This window comes from Durio zibethinus, chromosome 12 (genome assembly GCF_047325235.1).
Source record: "Durio zibethinus cultivar Kanyao isolate XHJ-2024 chromosome 12, ASM4732523v1, whole genome shotgun sequence".
NCBI lineage: Eukaryota > Viridiplantae > Streptophyta > Magnoliopsida > Malvales > Malvaceae > Durio > Durio zibethinus.
Window position 1 is genome coordinate 18,928,429 of NC_143173.1, and position 18,034 is coordinate 18,946,462.

An 18,034-nucleotide genomic window follows, 5' to 3' on the forward strand; every position below is an offset into this window, starting at 1 on the left:
TTGTAGCCAGAAAATGGAATGTTTAGCACAATCGATTAGGATATATAGCTGCTTTTAGGAAGGAAGCCGCTTTTCATCTTTTTTCCCTAGACAGAGTACTAAAAGCCATGTCACTACAAGTCATAGTGTACACGTGTATGGTTGTTTACGTGGAAGTTGGCTCTATGATTTTTTTATAATTTATCATTTTCTTACTTTGCCTTTCCGTCGCCACTTCTATTAATAATTATTGTTTAATCTTTTTGTTGCGACATAAAATAATTTAAAATCCTTCTCTCATTCCCAACAAATTTTCACCTACCTTCAAAAGTTTTGGATTATCATTTGAATTTTTTTCCTTGAAGCACTTGCTGAATAGACTTCTATTCTACGCAAACTTGCATGAAGAGCGTCTATTTATTATATTTGGAGGCGGAAGAATTTAAGGAACCATACAAACAAACTCCAGAAGAAGTGTTTCAATAAGTTGCTGCGATGGGTTCATTTTTGTTCGATTTTATTCTAATATAGTCATTAAGCATTCAAACAATACTCTTTGTAATAATCGGAGAATAAGTCAATAATTGTTGATTGTACTCCCTTTTTTTATGTTTGTTGTTATTTCTTCTAGCAGAGGTTTGCTCTGCTTCTTTGAATTTTTTAAATAAAAAATTTTCATTTATCCAAAAAAAAAAAAAAAAAAGAGAAAGTGACTCTACAATGGATGTATCCTGTTACAAGAAAAAACTCCATTTCTGACTATCAATATTTTGTTATTGTCTTCTTCGAGAGGTCGAAGATTCCTTGAAAGAAATATCCTCAAGAAATAAATATACCAAAAAAATGTTACAACTAAAATCTGTAGAAACTTGACAAAAATCAGGATAATTTTAAGAAAATCTTTCAACTTTCTTCAAGCTCTGGGATATACTTTTCTGTCAGTAAAAAACTCTCCTTGTAACCATCTTCAGCTACAAAAACCATGCCTTGAACCACCGAAGAATTCACCAAGCACCATTTTCCTGTTATCCAGGCACTTCTTGGAGTTGTGCTTTAAGTTCACCTTCTTCATAATAAAGTTTAGTCCTTTTGAAGTTTGTGTTGTAAAACGTTTTTGGGAATAATCTTAAGAGCTGTAAAAGCAGTAAAAAGAAGAAAGAAAAAGCATCGATCATGGCATCACAATTCTCAGGAGAGGACCTTTCCAGGTCGATGAGCAGCCGGTCAATGAGCCGGAGTTTTGGATCAGGAAGCAGAAGAAGTTGGGCTTCAGCTAGTATTCGGGAGGCATGGAATAGTCAGACAGATGTTTTCCAGAGAAGTGGGAGGGAAGAAGATGAGGAGGAGCTGAAATGGGCTGCCATTGAAAGGCTTCCTACTTATGATCGTTTGAGAAAGGGAATGCTGAAGCATGTTTTGGATGAAGGACAAGTTGGATACGAAGAAATTGATATTACCAATCTTGACATGCAGCAAAAGAGGAATCTCATGGAAAGTATATTAGGGGTTGTTGAAGAAGATAATGAGATGTTTCTTCTTAGAGTCAGAGAGAGGACTGATAGGTGACTTTCTATACATGCATGCTAGCCTTTTTTCTTTTTTGGATTACATTATTTCTTTGAATTAATATAAATAGCCTAGTAAAATATGTTAATCTTTCATCCAAAGGGTGGGAATTGATGTACCAAAGATTGAAGTTAGGTTTGAGCATTTATCCATCGAAGGAGATGCTTATATTGGAGCCAGGGCTCTTCCAACTTTGCTCAATGCAACCTTAAACACAATTGAGGTGATTTCTCCCCTCCCAAAATGCTCCACTAAATCGGATTCCATTTTTTTTTTAGTACAAAAGAGACTGCATGCAACTTGAAATCGAAGAATAAATTATAAATGTAAGGTTTGAATTTTAAATCTGTTAAGTTAGAATTATGTTGGGTTCAAATTCGGTTTATCTTTAACATTCTCTTTTACTTGGATAATTTTTTTGAGGAAATTATATATATGTTTCAAGCTCTCTGCAGCTATGATTTAAATTGTGATAAACAGGGAGTTCTTGGATTAATCAAGATTTTCCCTTCTAATAAGAGAGTGGTCAAGATACTCCGTGACGTCAGTGGAATAGTGAAACCATCAAGGTATTGTTTTCATTTCCTATAACTAGAGCGTTAAGTTCAAATCCAATCATTACCATTAATTTTGCAAATGTACGGCCCACCCCCTTCATCACATTGTATCACGTGCTACTTCAAGTTTTTTTTTTTTTAATTTTGATTTATTATTTTTTATTCAGATTTTTTTTCATTTTTTTAAAAAATTTTATAAATATATTTATAAATTATTTTTTATGAGTCCACTTTATCAATTTTTTTCTTTTTTTTAAATTCACCATTAAATAAAATTTTTTCTTGTACGGATTTTTAACTCATGCCACGTGGCGTTCAAATTTTTTTAATTATTATTTTGAAAATTTTGCAAAACTTTTTTTATTGGTTTTTTAATATTTAATAATTTTTTCCATTTAAATTTTTTAAAAGTTAGACCTACCTTTATTCCAATCTTTTTTTTTGTTTTTTTCTTTTAAAAAATTAATTATTTTTTTAAATTATAAAAAAATATATTTGTAAAAATTGTATTTTTACGTGCGAGATTCACTTCTACCGAACTTTCTTTTATGCTTTTCCCTTTTTATCTTTTTTTTTAATTTTTTAAATAAAAAAGTAATTAGGTTTTTTTTATTATTTTGGAACACACTTGAATGATGTGCATTCTACAGTCTTTTTTTTATTATCGCATTTTATTTTCTTGGTTTTACTTTTTTTCTTTTTTTTTTTGTTTCTTTACTTTTCTTTAAAATTATTTAATAAATAATTCAAAATTATAAAATTATATTTTTTAAAGATTTCTATATATTTGAGATTAACTTATATCAAACTTTTTTTTATTTTTTACCTTTTTTATTTTTTTCATATTTAATTTTTAAAAAATATTTAATACAAACTTTTTTAGATTTAATTTTTTTGTAGAACCCACTTAATACTAATTGTATGTCACATGTTTGTTTTTTTTTTCCCTTTACTATAATTGATTAAAATTACTATAATACTTCTCTTACTATAATTAGAAAACTATCTCTTATATTATATTTGATTAAAATTACTCTAATACCCTCTAATCATAATTACAAAAAAAATGTTCTTTTGATTGTTTCATAATACTTCTCCTACCATAATTACAAAAATACATCTCATATGATGATTGGCTAGAATTAGTATAATGACCTTTAAGCATAATTACGAAAAAAATCATTTTGATTGCTTCATAATTATGCATTAAAATTTAACATTATACAATAATATAAAATTAATCTCCTTAGAGATGATCATAATGTCATTTTAATTATTTGACAATTGAATTACATGAATCCAAATTGATTACAATGCCTCTTTATCTATGAATAATTAAAATTATGATAATGCCCCTCTTAACATAATTACTAATACCCTTTTAACCATGATTAGTCCAAGTTATTGTAATACCCTAAACAAAATTAGAGAAATACCCTCCTACCATCATGGCCAAAACTACTACAATGCCTCTACTATCATAATTATAAAAATATCCATCATATTATGATTTGTCAAAATTACTATAATACTTTATAATCATAATTATGAAAAAGTCCTTGTACTATAATTATGTAAATACTTCTCATATTATAATTGTCTAAAATTACTATAATATCTTCTAACCATAACTATAAAAAATATCCTTTTGATTACTTCATATAATGTCTTTCTATCATAATTACAAATATACCCTTCATATTATAATTAACCAAAATTATTATAATATCCTTTAAGCATAATTATGAAAATATCATTTTTGATTGTTTCATAATTACACCTTAAATTTTAACAATAATATGAAATTAATCCCTTTAGAAATAATCATAATGTTCTTTTAATTACTTGACAATTGAATTGTTTTTATCCAAATTGATTGTAATACCCATTTTCTGTGAGTAACTGAAATTATTATAATGCCTCTCTTAACATATTTATTATAATACCCTTCTTACCATAATTGGCCAAAGTTAATATAATGTCCCTACAATCATAATTACAAAAATGCCCTTTTACTATCATTTGTCAAAATTACTATAATGCCTCTCCTTTCATAATTATGAAAATTGTAATACCCCTCATATGATAATTTAAAAAATTTTAGTATAATACCCTTATACCATAATTACAAAAATATCATTTTTATTGCTTCATAATTACATATTCATTTTTAACATTCATACAATTATATGAGAATGATCCCATTGGAAATAATCATAATGCCCTTATATTCTTGATAATTGAATGACACATATCTAAATCGACTGTAATACCTTTTTTTCTATAATTAACTAAAAATTATTATAATGCCTCTTAATATAATAACTAAAATATTACTTTTATAATAATTGGTCAAAGTTATTATAATGCTCTATAATCATAATTACAAAAATGTCTTTCTACCATCATTAGCCAAAATTATTATTATAATATCCCCTACCATACTTATCTCAATGTCCCTTTTATCATATTTATTTTAATTTAAGAAATTAATATTTTATTCAATATAGTGTTAATGTAGAATCCTTTGTGAGCTTTTTTTTTTTTTCATTTTTTGTATTTATTTTTTTATTAGATAAATTTTATAAAAAAATAATTAAGATATCCACATGTCATTTTATTTTATTTTTATCTTTTTAATTCTCTAATAAATTTTATAAAAACATACAATAAATAAAGATAACAAAATAAAAAATTTTATCCGCGGCATGGCAAACTTCTCACTTCTCAAGATGATTAATTTGACAGGTCGAGTTTTTAGATGGACTTCAATTAATTCGAATTTTCCTGACAATTTAATTCATTTTCTTTCTCTTATACAGAATGACACTTCTTCTAGGACCTCCAGGTTCTGGAAAAACTACATTGCTGCAGGCACTTGCTGGGAAGACAGACACTGATTCAAGGGTTTGTTATCAAATTCTGTATATATATTTGTTAATGTACATGCAAAAAAAAAAAACTCATTTGTTTCTTTCTTTCCTTGTCGCTTGCCTTGCTCAATCCATTCCTGAAGTTGCATCCGAATTTATGTTTTTCTTCTAGCATTTTGATTGCTGGTTCCTGTAATAAATCCTTAATGAAGTTGTTTTTGGACTGATGAACAATCTTCAATCTTTGAACAGGTATCAGGAAAAATCACTTATTGTGGTCATGAATTTTGCGAATTTATCCCTCAAAGGACAAGTGCTTATATAAGTCAAAATGACCTTCACAATGGTGAGATGACTGTTAGGGAGACACTTGATTTCTCAGGGCGGTGCTTGGGAGTTGGAACTCGATATGAACTTTTGGCTGAGTTGTCGAGGCGAGAAAAACAAGCAGGGATCAAACCAGACCCTGAGATTGATGCTTTCATGAAAGCTACAGCAATGGCTGGCCAAAGGACTAGTCTCGTTACTGATTATGTTCTCAAGGTTTGTTCATTGCGGCCTCCATTTCTTACTAGTTTCTAGTCCTTTACTTTCCTGCCCAGCAATATTCTGAAGATTAACTTCTTAACTATGATGAGATAATAGATTCTCGGACTGGATATATGTTCTAATATTATGGTGGGTGATGAAATGAGAAGGGGCATATCTGGTGGACAAAAGAAACGTGTAACTACAGGTAAACTAATTGCAGACAGAAAAATGTGAAGGGACTTGAACTATTTTTCTACTTAAGTATTACTCAAGGATATTTGCCCACCATGTTTTAATAATAAGTACACCATGACATCAACCATATATTTTATTTAGTGTTTCTTTGATATTTGGAGCATTTTGTCATTTGTAAAAGTCCTTGTTGTTGCCATTTCACTTTTGTAAGAATAGCTTAAACGGAACTAGTTATACAAAATGCAGGAGAAATGTTGGTTGGACCGGCCAAAGCTCTTTTCATGGATGAAATTTCAACTGGTTTAGATAGCTCTACAACTTTGCAGATTGTAAGGTTTATGAAGCAGATGGTTCATATCATGGATTTAACTATGATAATCTCTCTTCTGCAACCTGCACCAGAAGCCTATGACCTTTTCGATGACATTATCTTGCTTTCTGAGGGTAAGATAGTCTATCAAGGACCACGAGAAAATGTTCTTGAATTCTTTGAAAGTGTGGGATTCAAATGTCCTGAAAGGAAAGGAGTAGCAGATTTCTTACAAGAAGTTACTTCCAGAAAGGACCAGCAGCAGTATTGGTACAGAAAAAGTGAACCTTATCAATATATATCTGTACTTGAGTTCGTGGAGCATTTCAAATCTTTCCACATTGGTCAAAAGCTTGATGATGAACTTAGGATTCCTTATGATAAGTCTAGAACTCACCCAGCTGCTTTGGTGAAAAACAAATATGGAATCTCAAACTGGGAACTTTTCAAGGCTTGCTTTTCAAGAGAATGGCTACTGATGAAGCGCAACTCTTTTCTATATATATTCAAGACTACCCAAATCACCATTATGTCTGTCATTGCTTTCACAGTGTTTTTTAGGACAACAATGAAGACTGGTCAGATATCAAACGGAGGAAAATTTTATGGTGCTCTATTCTTCAGTCTCACTAACGTTATGTTTAATGGATCGGCAGAGCTTGCATTGACCATATTTAGGCTTCCAGTATTCTTTAAACAGAGGGCTTTCTTGTTCTATCCAGCATGGGCCTTTGCCTTGCCCATTTGGGTCCTTAGGATCCCCCTTTCTTTGCTAGAGTCAGGGATATGGATCTTCCTCACATATTACACTATCGGTTTTGCTCCAGCTGCTAGCAGGTATGGGAATGCACAATATTAAGTTACACAGAACTACAGTTACCATTTTACTGCCTGTGGCCTATGTCAATCTGTAAGTGTATTCACTGACACATCAACAACGTTTCAGGTTTTTTCGCCAATTCTTGGCATTCTTCAGTGTTCACCAAATGGCCCTCTCTCTCTTCCGCTTCATCGCTGCAGTTGGAAGAACACAGGTTGTAGCTAGCACACTTGGTACTTTTGCCCTGCTGGTTGTTTTTGTCCTTGGTGGATTTGTTGTTGCCAAAGGTTAGCACTTTTTATCTTTAAATTGGTTATACTTTTGTCTAGCTGAAATGAGCCAGTTCCATATTTGGTCCAATGCATTTGTTTATGGTTCCATGAACGGTAAAATGACTAATGACAGATATAGATACTCAGGTTGCTTTGTAGTTATTGATATTATTGGTCTCATAGCGAGTTTTCTAATCTTCTTTTACAGATGACATCAAGCCATGGATGATATGGGGCTACTACGCCTCTCCCATGTCGTATGGACAAAATGCTATTGTCATCACCGAATTTCTTGACAAAAGATGGAGTGCTGTAAGATCTCCTAAGAATATGCAAATAATGTCTCTATTATTAGACAGAATATAAATGTAACTAGTTTATCTTGATATTTTCCCTACTTTACTATTGCAGCCTTTTCATTTGCCATTTAATAAATCCACCACAGTAGGGAAGATGCTTCTCGAATCCAGAAGCATGTATACAGAAGAGTTCATGTATTGGGTTTGTGTTGCAGCACTCATTGGATTTTCTCTGCTTTTTAATCTCTGTTTTATCGCGGCATTGACCTATTTGAATCGTGAGCTACCAAACTCATGCTAATATTCATTTTAATTTGTAAAGTGCGATTCCAGTTTTGAAAATAATTTGAAAATCAAATGCAGCTCTGGGAGATTCCAAATCTGTTATTCTGGATGAACATGAAGAGAGTAAGAGCAAGAAGCACTCATCTTCCGATGGACAACATAAATTGAAATCCATAGAAATGCGTTCACCAACAACTGCTCCATTTTTTGAACGTTTGACATGTTTTAACATGACACTTCTATTCTGAAAATTATCAATACTAAAAATACAATTATTAAAGATGGCTCATTACTTTGTGGTTTTAGCATGTGGATAACATTACATTTACATATCGAGAAGAATAAGTATTACAATCAGACATGTTTTTGGCGTGTGGTGAAAGGCTTAAGTGAATGATTGCAGGAACAGATATGGCAGTGAAGAATAAACCTGACAACCCAATTGTTAGTCCTGCAAACCAAGCACCTACAAGGAGAGGAATGGTGTTACCTTTCCAACCCTTGTCACTTGCATTTGACCATGTGAATTACTATGTTGACATGCCTGCTGTGAGTCCTTTCTCCATACTTCTACTTCTGTCAAGCAATTTTACCATGAGACGACAAATATGAATATCATTCAATAAATGAGATCTAAAGATTTGGTTTAATCAGAAGTATTGGCAGTGAAACACATTCAACCTCTCACTTTTGTCCTATGACTGTATCGTAATCTTTTTCAACAGTTGATCCATGTTGCTTCATAGTGATTACTTTTTACAATATGTATTTCCAAAGAAGGAAATTGCTATATTGATAGTAAAAATTGGGCACCCTCTTTAGGAAATGAAGATCCAAGGAATTGAAGAGACTCGTCTTCAATTACTGCGAGATGTAAGTGGTACTTTTAGGCCTGGTGTGCTAACAGCATTAGTTGGGGTTAGTGGAGCAGGAAAGACCACCTTGATGGATGTGCTAGCAGGAAGAAAAACCAGTGGGTATATCGAAGGAAGTATCAGCATTTCTGGCTACCCAAAGAACCAAGAAACTTTTGCTCGGGTTAGCGGTTATTGTGAACAAAATGATATCCATTCTCCACATGTTTCTGTCTATGAATCTCTTGTGTACTCTGCCTGGCTTCGTCTTTCAAAGGATGTTAATGGACAAACACGAAAGGCATGTTTTTCTTTTAACCCAGATTTTTATTACTGTATTTGATCTTCTCAAAGCAGCTCAGTCAACTCATCATGAAATGCATACAATCCTTCAATCCTCTCGATTCTTATGTGTCAATTAAAGTATATACTATGTCTAGCTGCAGCTTAAAGTTAAAGATTTTTACAATTGATTTGTGTAACAGATGTTTGTTGAAGAAGTAATGGAGTTGGTTGAGCTAAATCCTCTCAAGAATTCTCTAGTTGGCCTTCCCGGAGTTGATGGCTTGTCGACTGAACAGAGAAAGAGGCTCACAATAGCTGTAGAATTGGTTGCTAATCCATCAATCATCTTCATGGATGAACCAACATCAGGCCTTGATGCTAGAGCAGCAGCAATTGTCATGCGTACTGTGAGAAATACAGTGGATACAGGAAGAACTGTGGTCTGCTCAATTCACCAACCAAGCATAGACATTTTTGAAGCTTTTGATGAGGTATTCTTAAATTTTCCCACCTCTGGCTTTTTTTTGTTCCCATTTCATTTGCTTACTAATTTCCCTTCTGACTGCAGCTATTCTTGATGAAGAGAGGAGGACAAGCTATTTACGCTGGACCTCTTGGTCGCCATTCTCACAAACTTATAGAATACTTCGAAGTGAGAATCAATTCTCTCTCACACTCCACACATGTTAACAATGGTGTTAGATATCTTTGAGGTCTTGGTCACAACTTACGTCTAATAACTTTCTGTAGGCTGTTCCAGGGGTTCCCAAGATCAAAGAAGGTTGCAATCCTGCCTCATGGATGCTGGAAATTAGTTCCACTGCTATTGAGGCTCAACTTGATGTAGATTTTAATGAAATTTATGCCAAATCTGAACTTTATAGGTAACTGAAATTGAAGCTACTATCTCATTGATTCCTGCCTTTTTTTACCCTATTTTTTTCCCCATTTTTCTCTCTGCCGGTTCTGAAATGAGGTTGTAATTTTACCAGCAAGAACGAGGAACTTATCAAAGATCTAAGCACCCCAGTCCCTGGAACTAAGGACCTTCACTTTCCTACTAAATACTCTCAAGACTTCTTTACTCAATGCAAAGCCTGCTTCTGGAAGCAGCACCACTCGTATTGGAGGAACCCACAATACAATGCCATCAGATTCTTCATGACATTTTTTGTTGGTTTCATATTTGGAATGATTTGCTGGGGGAAAGGAGATAAGATGTAAGTCCAGAAATTCTCATTTAGTTATCATTGTGGTAATAAACAAACTACAGTTCAACACTCGAAAAATACTATAGATACAAATGGTCTTCTCTCGTTACCCAATACTTTGAAAATGACCTTGACTGAACTTTGGTATCAAAGAATCTAGCATTAACGTGCAGTGTTTTCCGAAACATTTGTGCTTCTGCTCCTTTCTTCAGTTAATACTCCATTAACACAATGCATAGTAGTTAAAGATACCAGATAAGTGGGCATGTTTTTTTCTACACTTCTGCTAGTTTTCTAGGAAGGTTGGAAATCATTAAAAACTGTTCAAAGAAAGCATCAAATTCGATGTCAGCTGGTCATATTATGTAATTCTACTTTGTCATAACATTGTCTTGTTCTTCTTGTTCGTTGGGAAGCCAATAACATATATCTGTGGGATTGGATAATTTCATGTCTAGTTTATTGGACTTCATGTAGGATAATTTTGTAAACCTTAATTGGAACAGACACAAGCAACAAGATCTAATGAATTTGCTGGGAGCTATGTACGCTGCTGTCCTTTTCCTGGGAGCCATTAACACTACATCAGTGCAATCGGTTGTGGCAATTGAAAGAACAGTCTTTTATCGTGAAAGAGCAGCAAGAATGTATTCACCATTGCCTTATGCATTTGCTCAGGTAAATGCATAAGCTGAAATCTTTGCATCAAATTGATAAAATAATCGACAGCTCATTCCTTAAATACACACTAAATATAATTCAAGGGTGAAATTCAAGACAGAAGAGCATATGTAGTTGATATAACCAACATTGTTTTATGTCTTGCAGGTAGCAATAGAGGCAATATATGTTTCAGTCCAGACATTTGTATATAGTCTACTACTTTACACAATGATTGGATTTCACAAGGATGTTGGAAAGTTCTTTTTGTTCTACTACTTCATATCGATGTGTTTCATGTACTTCACACTTTATGGGATGCTGCTTGTAGCCGTTACTCCTAATCATCAATTTGCTGCCATTGTTATGTCCTTCTTTCTAAGCTTTTGGAACCTCTTTTCTGGTTTCCTTATCCCTAGAACGGTACGTATTAAAAGACAAAAGCAATCATTAAACGCTATATTATTTTTAAATATTTTACCTTTGCTGTATTCTTGTGATGTATTTGTTTAATTAATAAATACAAAAATATTCATGATCATTTGTTAAATTTAAAAAATAATAGTTATCGAGCATATTCATAAATTATTTGTCAAACATTCTATTATTTTATACTCAGGTGTTAATGAATTGAATATGAATGAGTATTATTATATTCATAATCTGTTCATTTGATTAACAAACGTTAAAATATTATTTATATTCATTTATTAAGTTTAATAAACAAAAAAAAAAAAACCAAGCTTATTCCTGAACTATTCGTCAAACGTTCTATTAATTTTCACTCTTATTTTTTTAATTTCACTTCAATTTAATGCTAAACTTTCATTTTTTATCTTTTCTTAACTTATATGACGAGAAAAAACTGAACTCTATCATTTGAATATTTGCAGGAAATTCCAATTTGGTGGAGGTGGTACTACTGGGCTTCTCCAGTGGCATGGACGATCTATGGCCTCGTGACTTCCCAATTGGGAGATAAACTTGATCTTGTTGAGATACCAGGAGAATTTCCAATGACAGTGAAAGCTTTCCTTGTGAAAAACCTAGGGTTTGACTATAATTTCCTTCCGGCTGTTGTTATAGCCCATATTGGCTGGGTCCTTCTCTTCTTATTTGTCTTTGCCTATGGAATCAAGTTCCTTAACTTCCAAAGGAGATGAGGAAACATGTTCCTTTTTTACTTGATTGTGCATGAATCATTGTGTCAAAAGGGGATTTAATGTCTCTTTTTTGTTTTTATAAAAGTTTTGTACATCTTGAATAGTTGGGTATTCACATTGATCTCCATTTCAATTAGAGTTGTTCTATCATTATAGGCAATTTTATATTGTCCGGGATCATTTGAAATATTTTCGAGTCTTGGATTATTTTTGAGATATTAATTCATAATGTTCTAGGCTTTAAGGTTCTAAATGGGCTTTAGATAATCAATGTGGGTTTGGGTTTTGATTATTACATTAGGCTTAGCTTTACTTGATAAGCCCCACTTTCTTTCTTTTCTTTTTAATATGTGTTTCACTTGTTAGTATTTTTGTTAAATGGTTATTTATTTTCTAAAAAAAAAAGGAAAAATTAGATAAGCAAGATAATTATGAAGTTGTTGAAATGGAGTGGTATTCTTTTGAAAATAGAATTCTGGGTTGATTTTCAAAGATAAATGCAAAATTTTTGAAGTTCAATCTTGTTTTAACTTGATCTCTTGTCATAATCAGGGTTGATAGCTTATAAAAATAACATCAACAATGAAAATTAAGGGATTGAGTTTTACAAACACAATTCACAAAGAATAAGCAATCGGGGAGAACGATGCACAGCAGTAAGAGTTAACAAAGATATACGCTCCTTATAGACCACCATTGTCTATCAATACTTCATTTTTGCACAGCAGTACTAGTCCGCCAATACCTTAGGACACCACCAATCCTCCTTTACCTCCTTTTCCACTAACCAAACAAAGATGTACCCGCCTACCCTAACCAGGCCGAGCTGCTCGAACTAAATCGGACTTATTGACCATCCTTTGAACAGTCTAATTTTGTTATTTTTAGTAATTTTATTTACTATTTATTTGTTTGTCTAAATTAGAAATGTGTTCTAAAATTTACAATATTTTTTTTTGTTTAGGTTGGTAATTATTTTAAAAAAATTTAAGTATTTTTTTAAAATTAAATCCTACCAACATATTGTAAGATTTTCATAAGTTTAAAAATAAATTTTAAAAATTAAATTCTTGAAATCCTATCAACATATTGAAGGATTTTTTTTTTTTGACAAAAAATTTGTCTAACATATTGGAAGATATTTTCTTAAAATGAAAATTGATTTTGCAATTTCGATGATAGAATTATTAAAAACATTGCAAATAGCAATTTTCATGTAAATTTCTAGGTGAGACATTTTTTTAAAATTATTAACATACTGGAGTAATTTAAGGGTTATTTTCAATAATTAATTATTTAGTAAGATTCTGAGAATTAGATAACGTGAAATTAATTGGTATCATCCATTGAATGAGCGTTATGAGGTGCTATAACTTTTTTCACACATAATCATACTTTCGAATCTAATTCTAGTTCAATAGACTAAATCTATTTTTTTACAAGATACTCGAGTCAAGTTTAGAACTTCTTTCTAAAGGAAGATAAATTTAATTAGGTAGCTAATCACAATTAAACAAAAAATATTGGTGTCAACTCCATTGAGGAATAGTCGAAAGTCTAGCCAATAAATGAATTTACATTATCGAAGCCTAACTTAATTAGTTAAGAATTTTCTTTAAAGATTTTTTTCTTTATATTTTATTTATTTTCAACCATGCATTATTATGTCATTTTTATGCATTGCATAACATAAACTTTATACTCGAGCTCTATCTTTTAGAAGGAAATAGAGTACTTATGCTTTTGTAAGATTTTTGTCTTTTAAGAGAGAGTATAATACTCCCATTCAAATTAAATATAACCTATGATGGACAAAAATTGGGGTACCTTACTAGTCATAGACAAAGATGTGAGAAACAATATGGTAACCTTTATATTGTCAATTCAAACCACATGTAGTAAAACATAAGAAACCAACCTTAGGTTAGAGTCATATCCACCCATCATTAAAATGTAATCCTAGTTAGGACAAATAAGTGGACTTTTTAAGTTTCATTTGTATCAACCTTATAAATGGTTGGAAAATTTTATTTACTCTCTTATTTATTGTTAAGTTGTTATATGTTAGACTTTAATGCAACATCATTAACAAATGCATTCACCATGCATCATAATGTGGCAAACATTAGTACATGCATCCATTTTTTTCTTTCATACATTGTATACATTCATATGTTTATGCATCATAATTTATTATATGTCAAGCATTCATTTTATATATTTATTCATACATATAAGATTTTTAAGCAAGTTAGGATACTCTTGTAAACTTCTTTACATAAACACTTAATAACATAAGCATGCTAATTGTAGTAACAAATGTACAAAGATAGCTTGACCATCAAAGACTCTAATTCAACCCACTCGCTATTAGTATAGCACTTAAGCCTAGCCAGACACATGGAGCAAGAGAATGCTAATTGCCTTAAAAAAATGAAAAAGGTCCAAAAAGAGCTTAAAAGATAACTAAACAAAATATTAAAGGCTTTGAATAAGTTGAATAAAGGGAAAGTTATAGAAAAATATTCCACTCCATAAGACAATCCATCATAAAATGTTGTCGATCCTTTATATCCTTCTGAGTATCTTGTCACGGATTGAGACTTAAGCTCCAAGTTCGCGCTGTTCCAAGATCCAAAAATGGACTTTTTCGCATCTTAAATCAACTTGAACTCAAAATGGAGCTTGGACACTTAAGACTATAAGGCTTGGTTGCCCAGAATGCTACAAAAGATAAGGCATAGAAAATGCTTGAACTAAGGCTAAAAAAAATAGAAAGTAAAGTAAGAGCAAGGTGTTTTACTCAATAGTTTTGGTCACCACCTAAGCCAAGCTCTAATACCACTTGGTATTAGATTTTGCTATCAAATCTAAAATCAAGTTCTGATACCACTTATCACAAGTCGAGACATAAGTTTCAGACTCGTATGGCTTCAGGACCCACTAGGCCTAGGCTTTTCAAGGAATTTTTTCATAACAATTTACATTTCTTGCAGGATATACCTATCTTAAGATGCCTATTGCATCAACATAGAAGCAATTTTAAAACTTTATTAATCTTGTCTTTATGCAAAAAGTAGCTAAATCAATTCAAGCCCCTAACTTAAATAACCCAAAGAAGCAAGAGAAGCTAAAGTTGAAGGCAATTGAGACTTCAAAGAACTCAAAAGCCAAAGAGAAGATGAACTTGTTAGAAGAAAGGTTGAACCTATCGAAAAAATGGATTTTTATGGTTCCATGTACACATCTAGCCTTTATTTGGTCTTAGATGTTCTAATCCCGTCAAAATTCAAGGTCCATGAGTTTGATAAGTATGACTGTATTCGGTGTTTGATAACCTATGTTACTATATACTGTCAAAAAATGATCGTCTATACTAGTGATGAAAAGCTATTGATATATGTATTCTATGACAGCTTTACTAACTCAGTTGCAAGATGGTGTGTTCAGTTAAATAGGACCCGTATTTATTCCTAAAAGAAATTTGCTCTAGTATTCATTACATAGTCACATCATAAATTTGGTTTTTAATCGTCTTTCTTTATAGAGCATAAAAAAAATAACAGGGTAATTTAAAAAATACCCCTAAAGGTGTTGAGATATAGTTGCTCAAGTTCAATCACACTAAAAAAAAGAGACGATATTGTTATTTATGAGTACCTTGAAGGCACCCTAGTGTGCTACCTCATCTTTTTGACAAAATTTCTTCATCGTTGAACATTATAAAGTTTGAGGCCATTATACTTCCCACCAGATGGTCTACTTTCTCAATTGAAATATCATGGTCCATATAAACTTGGTTTAGCACTTTCAGTAACGCATTTCTATAGGGTTCAAAGTTTCGCAATAGATACAACAACGAAATTCTTGTTGGCATTTTGTTGAGTTAGTCCACTACACTATATTTACTATGCCTGATAATTTTTAAAAACTTGTAGGCTTCTTCTTCTGTCGTTGGTTATTTGTGTTATACTATTAGATGCATTGTAACAGAAGTCCTTTCCTTGTTTCTATTATTTTTACTTCTTTTTCCTTTTCCTTACTTGCTTATTCTAAAATATCTAGGGCATAACACCACCTATTTCAAGTCATCCTTACAACTTTAGATATATTGGTTGTATCCCTAATGTTTGATTTGTTTGAAGTAGTATAAATAATTTAATGCTAGATCCTTAGACTAATACATCGCAATTATACTTTCAAGGATTGGGTATATATATAGTCACAACTGTTGTAAAATTATTATATTTAACGAAATTGGTAATGACTTTTAAAATTATATCTAACGATATATTTACGAATTTATACGTTATGACAGTTATTATTGGTTACCACATTTTTTGTGTTCTCTTCTTTAATATTCATTTATAAAGAGCGAAAAAGAAATAAAATATGTAAACCTTCTTAGTGAGATGTTGTCCATGTCCAAAAAAAATTAAGATTCAACGTTCAAATTTACTTTCACGCAAAAAATAATTAATATTATAATTATTGCTTATTATCTATTGCTATTTTTTCACGTAAAGAATCAAGAATTTTCAGCTTTAAATGTCATGCTTCTGTTCAAAAAATACATACATAACATAAAATACTAGTAAAAAAATGTTAAACACCATTTGATAAAACGATATAAAAATTATGTGAAAAAAATACGAAAGTAATATAATTTAAAATTTTAATAAAAATAATTTATATATTGAATAAAAATAAAAGAATATATTTTGTATTTAATATATCAATATAAATTTTAATATGATAGTTTTTATATTTTACAAATATTTAATATTAAATAGATATAACATAAATACACAGATTATTAGCTCTATAGCTAATAGCTTGTATCTAATAAACAACTATAGCAAAGAGCTACTTCTGGAATGAGAGACTTTTTCTTGCTTATGTAACATGAATATTGGAGTAAATATGCCATACAGCAAAATTGTAAAATGCTTGATTTTTTTTTTATTATAAAATGTTTGCAATTTGAGAATAATGATAAAAGTTACAAATATTGAGATTTAAATTTTATATTTGTAAAATATCATTTTTTAAAATTAATTATATAAATTAATTAAATTAAACTTCAAATTCGAGCTTTTGAAATTCAACAAAATCCTAAACAATAATGTTTTGGTTAGATATCTTAGGGAAGGGAAAACTTTCATGTCAACGCTTTCAGGAAACATATATCAATATCAGGAAATATTACTTAGAATATAACATAAAGTAAGACTATTAAGTATTTAAAAATATGTTAAAAATATATTTAAAAATTTCTAAATAAAAAGAAGATTGTATTTTTTTTTCTTTTATTTGAAGAAAGATTGTAGTTTTAATTAAAAGTAGTAATAATTCGTTTCTAAAAAATAGTAGTAATAAGTATGATGGGATTTATAATTATAAAAATCGGGAATTAAGGTGAAATTAACCATTATATTATGACTCCATATTAAATTTTAAAGCTTTAATTTAAAATTTATCATTCTATCTTCCATTTCTTTAATTTGAAAAAAAAAAGTAATGAAATTGAAATATTTTATGGAGTTATTCTATTAGTGTAAAGAGTCTATTTTATCATCATACTTTCTTTTTTATTGATTTTTTAAAAAATAACAAAATTAAAATATTTAAATATATATTAATGCAAATGGCAACAATTCATCAATCTTTATGTCCAAAATAAATAAAATCTAAAATAAAAAATTTAACTAAATTAAAATATAATGATAAAATTCAATATGAACTCATAATAAAGTAATAAATTGACCTAAATCCCTAAACATTGTTACAAGTTACTCTTACAATGTAACCATTCCTGTTTTGCGAGTGAAAGGATTTGTAATAGCAAAAGATGAGAAGGTGAAGAAGATTTTCTCCTTCCCGCTATTTGCTGGCATGATAAAATATTTAGAAAATTGGATGTCAAAACCATTAAAGAGCATAAAAACAAAAAAAAAAAAACACTTATAAACTACGAAATGAAACCAACCCCTGAATTAACATGCATGCAGGCATTGTATTCTTTCAAGTTGGTTTGAGACTGAGTATGAACCTAGGCATGTTTTGGAGAGAAAAAGGGTTGGGAATCCTTCTCCTATGCTCATGTCTCCACAAATATTTAGTACGACATAAAAGACATCAAGTAGATCTAATAATTTAAAATACAAGAAAAAA

At 30.8% G+C, this 18,034-nt stretch overlaps 1 protein-coding gene across 2 annotated transcripts; it reads left to right on the forward strand.

The window, feature by feature from the left end:
* The first annotated feature begins 224 nt into the window (after positions 1–224).
* Positions 225–11,963, forward strand: LOC111296517 (pleiotropic drug resistance protein 2-like). 2 transcript variants are annotated; one of them, XM_089740965.1, is made up of 20 exons: positions 225–1,541; positions 1,648–1,768; positions 2,026–2,114; positions 4,925–5,009; positions 5,228–5,518; positions 5,621–5,711; positions 5,948–6,848; positions 6,958–7,118; positions 7,312–7,415; positions 7,515–7,680; positions 7,766–7,848; positions 8,084–8,236; positions 8,510–8,842; positions 9,027–9,317; positions 9,395–9,478; positions 9,577–9,710; positions 9,819–10,046; positions 10,544–10,715; positions 10,866–11,120; positions 11,591–11,963. In XM_089740965.1, exons 1-20 carry the CDS (start codon positions 1,153–1,155, stop codon positions 11,858–11,860), a joined length of 4,401 nt encoding a protein of 1,466 aa, XP_089597091.1. In that variant the 5' UTR covers positions 225–1,152; the 3' UTR covers positions 11,861–11,963. The 2 variants fall into 2 exon arrangements, with proteins under 2 accessions (XP_089597091.1, XP_089597090.1); XM_089740964.1 differs by having other exon boundaries at positions 7,766–7,799; positions 8,089–8,236.
* The last annotated feature ends 6,071 nt before the right edge of the window (positions 11,964–18,034 follow it).

What these genes read in the sequence shown, in the direction of transcription:
- LOC111296517 (XM_089740965.1), top strand. Translation starts at nt 1,153, where the DNA reads ATGGCATCACAATTCTCAGGAGAGGACCTTTCCAGGTCGATGAGCAGC. An exon ending in AAAGAAACGTGTAACTACAG is followed by an intron (nt 5,712 to 5,947) that starts GTAAACTAATTG and finishes TACAAAATGCAG; the next exon opens with GAGAAATGTTGGTTGGACCG. An exon ending in TTTTTGAAGCTTTTGATGAG is followed by an intron (nt 9,318 to 9,394) that starts GTATTCTTAAAT and finishes TTCTGACTGCAG; the next exon opens with CTATTCTTGATGAAGAGAGG.